General features: G+C 31.9%; 1 protein-coding gene across 1 annotated transcript; it reads right to left on the minus strand.

The window, feature by feature from the left end:
• Nucleotides 1–1420: 1420 nt before the first annotated feature.
• On the minus strand, nt 1421–5841 carry LOC111372138. The gene is made up of 6 exons (XM_022994327.1): nt 5541–5841; nt 5214–5402; nt 4967–5119; nt 4295–4492; nt 3141–4201; nt 1421–1790 (listed from the first exon to the last, which is right to left on the minus strand). The coding sequence occupies exons 1-5, from the start codon at nt 5556–5558 to the stop codon at nt 4082–4084; spliced, it is 678 nt and encodes a 225-aa protein (XP_022850095.1). The 5' UTR covers nt 5559–5841; the 3' UTR covers nt 1421–1790; nt 3141–4081.
• Between the last annotated feature and the right edge of the window lie 3568 nt (nt 5842–9409).

Below are 9409 nucleotides of genomic sequence, written 5' to 3' on the forward strand. Positions count from 1 at the left end.
AATTTTTTTTTTTTTTTTTTTTTTTTTTTTTTTTTTTTTTTTTTTTTTTTTTTTTTTTTTTTTTTTTTTTTTTTTTGGTTTTTTTTTTTTTTTTTTTTTTTTTTTTTTTTAAACATCTGCTCAAATTTAATCAATAACATATTTTTCTCATATGAAAATAATAAACTCGTTTTGGGTTCGTTCTTAACTTCGCTTAGCTTTAAAAATAAGATGAATAAATAATTGGAAAAGAGAAGAAATCAGGACGATCTACTAAAACGTGCCTGAGTTTCACTTGAATGTCGAATTTTCGTTGTTTATGAGTACAATCCGGAAGGAGTAGAAGAAAACTCTGTATTAAACTTTCAGATGGTAGGTTGCATATCTACATCATGTCAAAGCCTGTAACCTTCCTAATTACCTGTAATCTTTAAAATTAGCATTTGTTTGGTAAGTTAAAGTCAAAAATTAATTTTAAAAATATATTTTATGGAATTTATTACTTTTTAGTAATATATTTAATGAATTTTTATTAAAATTTACTAAAAAATTGATTTTAATCTCTGCCAAATAAGGGCTAAATATGTTTTAGAGTTCACTCGACGACCATGAATGAAAAGAAACTCTGCCTCAGTGGTCGCCTAAGAAGGTTTAACATGTAAAATTAGGGATTTAAAACACGTCATTATATACTGTATTCAGTAATCCTATGCAATGATGATGTAGAATAGCACGTACGAAAGCGTGGAAACAAGAAATTGGCAAACAGCCTTCTAGTTTCTGTTCATACTCTCGTTACTACCAGAAATATAGACATGCCCGTGTTTGGTTATCATTAAATCTGATTTTAAGTTAAGTCAAAATCGAACAATCAATATTCACCATATTTGTTATCGGTATTATAATTTTTCAATTACATATTTCAAAAACTACTATCACGGTCTATCAAAAAATCTAATTTTAATTCTCACCAAATATATTATTGATTTCACAAAATTTCAAAAAACTGCATAATTGAGAATACTACAAGGGGTTGTTCTCTTTGTATTTCAATTTTGTGTTTTGAGTTTTAGATTTATTTTGAGTTTTGTGTTTTAGGTGTCTGTTTTGAAATTGTTAAAAATGCATTTTTTTTTGTCATTTTGAAAAACTATTTCTCAAAACATAAAATGGAAAATGCGTTTACTTTGAAATTTTGAGAATATTTTTTTATAATTATTTATTTTTTTATTTTTTAAACTCAGACTTTATTCATACCCTCAATTGTAGTTTAGGCTCCTCAATTAAATGTAAACTGCAATTCCATACGCCCAAATTTCATCTTTTCGCCCAATCAGTGTTTTTCCAGTATATGTACCTTCATTGCAAATGTAAACTGTACATATTTGTTTCCAGATATAAAAAACGCAACCTAAATCAAATTCAAAGTAAACGAGCCAAAAATCAAAATCATCCATTCAATTCAAAAGGCAATTATATTTTCTTGTAAAGGTAATCATATAAACATTCTGACCAACAAAACTACCATGCTACATTGACATAATTAATGGACTAGGTGTTGCATACAAAGCAATGGGGAATTATGCCAAGTCTAATGACAATGGAATTACAAAATTAATTAGCTCAGCCACCAGCAATTCAAAGATTAAATCCACCAGCATCATCACCATCCTTAGAACCCCACTTTTGTGAGCCACGGTCTGAATCTTGCCTGTCGTTTCCTCTGCCACCTTGGCCGTGCCCACGTCCATGTCTGGGTGCTCCACTTGGATGCCTGTCTTGGTCGCCACCATTTCTATAATCACCTCTACCTATAACCAAACATATTTAGATAGATTAAAACATGGAAGGACAATATTAGTGATAAATCAGTACAACAAAACAAAGATAATACTTGGCAAAACTGAAACTGGAAATAAAACCCGAGAATCTTTCAACAACTGTAGGCACCATGCCACATTTTATAAACCACAACTCTAGCACTCTCTCTCAACCTCTCCACCACATGACCTCCAACCCCATTCCTTAAACACTCCTGCCTTCGCGGCCACTCTTCACGTCACAAAACACAGGCCTTGAGCCTCTCTTGCGATCAAAATCCATCTCAAGCGAGTCATCCAGACATATGTCAACCTCAAACCTATAGGTTCCTTTCAACTATAAATTCCTCAAAGGTTGTCAATCTAGCTAGAGATCAAAATAAGAAATGTGTAATTCATAAGTTCAAAAGAATAAATAAGAAAAATCAATCACTTTCAAACATGACTTTAGGAGAAACTAATAATATATAAGGTCCCATATGTGAATTATTTGATTTCTAACAAATCTTTGCAGCAGTAAAGTTGTAAGTGGATACTCCCTTCACCTATAACTATCCAAAACCACATCCCCCTTGTGGGTGGAGGTTGGGGTGGGGTTTACTAGTGGGACTCAATTAACCTCTTCAACTAACTGTGCAGAATGTGGAGTTGGGGCACAAGAAGCCCCATTTCAATTGAACACTAAATTACAATAAACAGACGCTACTACTTATTCATTTTTGCGCAAGAAGGTCCATTTCGATAACTAATAAGACTGGAAGGAATTTACAAACAGCAAGAACTGTTACCATTGATGGCAAAAAATGTCCTTTTAAGCCAATATAATAATCTTGAAAACATATGTAACCTCAAGAATGAGAATGAGGTAAAGCTTCAAGAACTGTTAGTTGAAATTATAATCAGCCAAAATCAGATGAATGCTGAACTTCCATTTTGAATTTTTACACTCGTCAATGGAAGTTAGTGCATCTAGCACTGACCCCAACTCCTTGGATTACAAATTCAGAAAACAAAAATGAAACCGACACACAATCACTTATTCTAAGCCGATCCACACAATCACTGTTACTACAATAGAAACTATCACAAAAAGCACGAAATTGATCGAAGAAAAAAAAAAGAGACAGTAGAAACTATCACAAAAAGCAAAAAAATCAGTTAAATTACAGCAAAGTTTAACACCGATTCTCAAGGGCAGATCCATCTGGGCTATAGATCGACGCCTGTTGACCAGATGAATCATTCACAAAAATCAAATCCATTATACTCTTGAATGCTTTAAAACACCAATGAAGAAAAAAAATCGAAATTTGTCCAGAGAAAATAACACCAAAGAAATACCTAGATTTGACGATGGTATGGAGCAGAAAATCGGAGACAAGGAATCTTCGAAATCGCACTTGATTCAGCCCTCTACTCCGCTGACGACGTCGAGAAGCTTGTGGCAGCTCTCGGGAACGAAGCAAACCATAGAGAATTCGGGAAGGAAGAGCAAACCCTAGAGAATGGGTGTGGAATGTCTCTTTCGGGAGAGAAAGAGGAAGGTGTTTTTCATTTGGGCGTGTTTTCAGCGTTTTCAAATTTACCCATGTTTTGCCTGAAAATAGCCAAAACGACCTTTTTTTCATTTTCTGTTTTCTTCACAATTTTTTTTGTTTTTCAAAACGCATTTTCAAAAACGGGAAAGAGAATGCGTTTTCATCGTTTTCAAAAATCGAAAACAGAAAACGGCCCGAAAACGGTAAAGAGAACGGGCCCTAAACTTTTCATTCTACTAATCTCATTTTTCGAAAGACCTAAGTAATCCTATTATATAAGGAAATTTCAAAAACACAATAATAAAAATCCTAATCTACTATATTAATTAAAAGGCTAAAATAAGCAAAATTTTAATCAAAGGAAAAACCTAAAATTTTCATAAAGTAATTTCCACGTGTGGGCTGCATCAAATGATGCCAACATTAATTAGATGGAACCAGTAGATGAACCACAGTACCTTGTAGAAATGTCAAATGAAAAATGAACAATAAAATATTATAATTTCATCAAGAAAGGAATAGGTCCACAAATATTTTCCTGTTATAAATGAATTGAAGAAGAAATATATGTCCGAGAAACAGATAGTTGCGCTGCTCAGCCATGTTCTGCTTACTGCCAGTAGGCTTTGCAATTGTCTTTTCATTATCCTATTTTTACTTCTAATTCACATATTTGGTAGGAGGTATTGGATAGTATTGAACAGTACAATAGAGTTTATGTTTCTTCTTGCCGATATCTTCCAATTATCTTTTGAGGAAACAAATATCCTTTTCAGCCGCTGCTTTATCTTTTCTAAGTTTATTCTCGTAAAGAATGAATGGCATCTGTTTCTTCTTCAAATCTTGGAGTTCACTAAGCATGATCTGCGATAAATTGGAAAGGAAGAAAAAAAAGAACGTAAAATCAGTTGATTCATGTTAAAGAATTCTACTAACCTTTTACAAATAGCTTCTTACATTGATTTGATCTTTTATTCCTCCTTTTGTGTCGGGGATTTCTCCTAACGCCCAGTGAGACTGTTGTCTTCGTTTTTTATCTGCATCAGAAGAAATTTTTACTCTTTCTTCTTCAGCATGATTAATTTCTCTTAAGATCCTCCTCTCTTCTGCAAAATTCTTTTTCCCATATTGCAACTGATGACACAGTTTCTGAATCTGCATCAAGCTTTACAATTCAGAAAACGTTTGAGGAAAAACAGGAAGAGAGACTAATAATATATATAATTAAAACAATGAAAAGAAAATAATAGCCCATTTGGGAAGATTTTGCTTCTGCTTCTTGTATAAGAGTATTAGTTTTTTCTAAAAGCTCTTCTAATTAGACAAAGAACTTTCACTTTGAATGTTCAAAATCAGTTTTTTAGTTTCAAAAGTAACTTTTAATTTTTCAAAAGTCCCATCAAATGAGCCCTAATTAGTAAGGCTAAGGGTATGGTCAGCAATGGCAAGACTTGGGAGGAGGAGTTGCCTAAGGTTGGCCCAAGTGGCAGGAGTTGCCTAAGGTTGGCCCAAGTGGCAAGTGATTGAGCCTAAAGATGGGAATGCATCCCTGCAGCGGCTGACCAAAAATGAAATAGCTGATTTTGATATGCTGATCAGAGTACTTAAATGTGTATGATTTGTTGTTACCATTCGATAATTCCCTTCTGCAGTTGACTCCTGGAGCACATCTAGAGATTCTTTCAAATATTTGAGTTGTTCCTTTTTCTTGTATACAGGACCGAACACTCTACCCCAATATGGTTGAGTCTGTAACAATGTCTTAAAATAGTCTCGATCAGCCTGTACCACAGTAATTACGAGAATTTTCTTAAGAATCTTATAGTATCAGAAATAACCGGGACTAGTGTGAAGATTTTGGATTTTGGATTCTTACCTTTCTCTTTTCTAAGTCTAAAAGAATTTGAAATTTCATTTGGTTAAGTTTCTGAATCAACTTTTCTGCCTTTTCAAATTTAACCTTGGCTTTCAAGCTGGGCTCAACCTCTTTCTCATGTACGCAGCCACTGCTTTCTTCCATTTCCAGCTTCAATGGTAATTGATTATTTTCTGAATCCAGGACTGCCTGAAATTCATATATGTTAACATTGAGATGAGATTGAAACCGTATTTTTAAGAAAAAAACAGAAGATATATCATATATGGCTTGTAAGTGTTACATTTTCTAAGATGCAAAATAATTAGGAAAAAAATCCCCACTAACCACAGTAATAGGATCCATTTGAGGATGAAAGGGGTAGAGGAGACGATCTGATAAGACCTTAATGCCATTTATTTATATTCTTCCTTCTTTATAAAATGAATGTGAAGTTGACTGACTTGCTATACACTTGCACCTCACGTCAAGTACATGTTGTATCCTTTATTTTTTATTTTTTTAAAAGATATAATATATATGAATTTTGCACCCAACGTCAACAAGATATCTGAAGATTTGGAATTATAACTTATAAGCAAGTCTATAACTTTATTTTGGTTAGAAACGATGATGATGCTAGGTTCTAAACAAAAATACTCAAATATTCTATAAGAGACTATTTTTATTTATTTATTTATTAAATTTTTTTATTTTTTTATTTATTTTTTATTTTTTTTTTTTGTCTTGAATCAAATATATTTCTGTCTTAGTATATATGAATCATTTATTACAATTGCCTTTTTTTTTTTTACCCTTTGGAAAACTTCTCCTATTTATATTATTGGATAATTGGCACAAAACGTCTCTACCTTTCAAGTTTATTGTTGAAAACGTCCCAACCTTTCATTTTTTTGCATTTTCGTCCCTACTTTTTACATTTCTTTGCGCAGAAGGTCTTTTTCATTTGTTTTTGACGATTTTACCCTCCATTCAAATAAAACAAAAAGAAAAGAAAAGAAAAGAAACTAATTGCAATAATAGTTCCAAATTTAAAAAAAATTACAAATCGATCACAATTTATTGTGAACTGAAAAATTTTAAAATTACCCAAAAAAAAAAATTGAATGTACAGAGAAATAATCAGGAAATAGAGAAATTTTTGAACCATAGCCAATAAAACTGAAAATCTTCAAAAATGGGTAAGCATAAATTTCAATTCTTATTTAGTGAAGAGTAGATGGAAGGCTTGAGGCAAAAATCACGTAATCTTCAAATTTTTTCAGTTTCATTGGTTATGATTAAAAAAATTCTCAATTTCTTGATTATTTTCCTGTATATTCAAGTTTCCTCATAACTGATTTATAATTTTTCAAAAATTTTGGGACTATGATTGCAATTAATTCTGTATCTTTTCTTTTCTTTTTGTTTCATTTCAATGGAGGGTAAAATCGTCAAAAGGACCTTCTATGCAAGAAATGTGGAAAGTAGTGGCAAAAATGTCAAAAAATGAAAGGTAGGGATATTTTTGACAATAAACTTGAAAGGTATGGACATTTTGTACCAATTACCCTTATATTATTAGTAAGGGAATCCAATACATGACGTTCAGAGTGCATATGTGCTTAGAATATTCATAAACTCATATACAGTTTTATCCAAGATTACTAGCTTAAGGATGACTTAAGAATAAATTCGTGAAAATTTCTTTGAAATTCCTCGAACTAGGTTCTCAATCCCTTTTGCTCACGAACCCAAATCCCCAGTTATGTGAATTTGTAAAATTACCATCAATTATTGATTCTCGACATTGTTTTATGAAGATCGATATTCTGTTATTTTAATCAATTTTTGTTAGTTTCACCATTAAAATGTCTTGTGAAGGCCAATATAAATAAAATGTCAATGGCTTTTTCGTTTGATAAAGTACGTATTTACATAAGGTCGCATTTGCTCAAATTCGTCGTGGGTGAGGAATTGACACTTCAGTAGAAAACTCTAATCATCAACCAAGAAATTCAAAATCATTCATCAATTAATTAGGTGGAGAATCAAGGAGAAGTTGTTGTTCATTGCTGTTTTTGTTACTATTGTTGTTGACTTTTTTTTACTCTGCTTTTTGATTGTTGATTTTGGGACTGTGCTATAGCTACATCACGATTCACACCTTTGTTCACAGCCCCCTCACATCGGGGGCCCGCACACATTAAAAAAAAATAGAGGTGGGGCCCCTTCATTGTGAGGGGGCAGTGAACGCTTCTGTACAGTCCTTTTGATTATCGGCGTCATAGAATTTTTTTGGTTCTTTTCTTACTTCTTGTTGATTGCTGTGCATTGATGGTTCTAAAATTGATTGTTTTGGTTGCTTGGGTGAAGGTCTCTTTTGTTGGAGTTTTGTTAGCTTGTAAATTGCTAGCATTCATTGGATTTACTGCGGAAGGATGTTTTTCGCAATATTTTATAGATTAGAATTGAATTTTGCAAAGATTATAAGGTTAAGGTTGATTTTTGCAAAGTTTATAAAGGATAGGGTCGTTTTTCACAGGGGCGGACCCACATGGGGTCATGTGGGGTCAAATGACCCCACAGTTTTCTGGAATATATATATTTTTTTTTTGGTTGAAAACTTAATTTTCTGCCCCAAAAAATTCAAATCCTAAATCTCTATCCATATCACATAGTCCATATCTATTATTTAGTCCATAAATATATCGTATAATCCACCGATTTCTTCCCAAAGTGCAAATATCGAACATGAACAACAAACAACCGATTTTTCCTTTTTGTTCATGATATGTTGTTCGAAAAAAAAAATTTGACCCCACAGTTCGAACGGTCTAGGTCCGCCCCTGGTTTTTCACAAAAAGTTTCAAATGTAGGGTTGATTTGCACAATATCTTTTAAAGCACGGAGAACCTAGTCTTCTTTTTCCTCCTCCGTAAATCTAAATCCCAAATACAAATTAATCGAAATTGCTAGAACACATAATTAATAATGTAATTTTCATCATTCGTTATGCACATTACAACAAAATCATAAAATTAAATGAAAAAGATATCTTTGAAATTCAAAAGCATTCTTTTGTCTTTGTAATTCCAAAATTTCAAGAGAATTTGGCTCGTGCTATATTTCCCATTCCATTTCCATATATACTAAAGGACATTTTCAGTTTTTTGACGTCTAACGTAAAAAAAATTGACTTGATCGGACGAAAAAACCCTTGGACATTTTATTCATTTATGCTTTCACCAAAAAAAAAAAGAAAAAGGACAAAAGACAAAATGGGGAAATTGTTGACAAAATATGGTTTTTATTATTAAATTTTGGTTTTATTAATTTAACAAATTCGAATTCTCGGTGGATAATTTGTAGAACTCTTAAGGAAAATTCGTGTCATATATGATATGTATTTAAATTCCCTAAACATATATTCGAGATTTAATAGAAGAAATTTTATTTGAAAAGTTTCGATTGGAACAAATATTTGAATTTGTTTTATAGTATATTTTCATGCCTCGAAGTCGAAGGTATTGTTATGTTTTGGGTTTGAAAGATAAAAGGAGAAGAAAAATAATGTGAAAGAGAGAGAGAGAGAGATGGAAAAAAGAGTGTCCGGAATAAAAGAGAGAATTTTGAAGTTTTAATTAATTAATCATGACACGTGCGATTACATGCATTACATATGCAATATAACAATGCAAATTGCTATAGCACAAAATTAATAAATAAAATGCATAAAAATAATAAACAGATTTACAATTATTTTGGTTTTTAGATATGATAAGATAAAAGTTTGAGATATTATTGAAATATAGATATGAATAAGAGTAATGTTACTCGTAATGAAGACTGTCAGTAGTCGCCTTATGTGACATACACTTGATAATTTAGTATTTGATACATAAATATGGTAGTTATTTTTTGAATTATACATCAAGTGAAAAAGTGTCAAGTATACGCCACATAGGGTGACTGTCAGTAGTTTTCACTGCAAATAGCATTATTCTATGAATAATGTTATTTGCAGTCACTAATTATCGCAGTCGTCCTACGTGACACGTATATGACAGTTACTGATTTGATATATATGATAAGAAAAACTATCACATTAATAAATCAAATCATAACTGCTATGTAGAATATAACGTATGACGATTACTGCAATGAGCGACTATAAATAGCATTACTATATATATATATATATATATATATATATA

This window comes from Olea europaea, chromosome 23 (assembly GCF_002742605.1).
Source record: "Olea europaea var. sylvestris chromosome 23, O_europaea_v1, whole genome shotgun sequence".
Classification (NCBI taxonomy): Eukaryota; Viridiplantae; Streptophyta; class Magnoliopsida; order Lamiales; family Oleaceae; genus Olea; species Olea europaea.

Bases quoted from the DNA above. Each gene is read 5' to 3' on its own strand.
- LOC111372138 (XM_022994327.1), bottom strand. The intron at 5,120-5,213 runs GTAAGAATCCAA...ACTGTGGTACAG, and splicing joins TAGACTTAGAAAAGAGAAAG to GCTGATCGAGACTATTTTAA. The intron at 4,202-4,294 runs GTAAGAAGCTAT...AATTTATCGCAG, and splicing joins GAATAAAAGATCAAATCAAT to ATCATGCTTAGTGAACTCCA.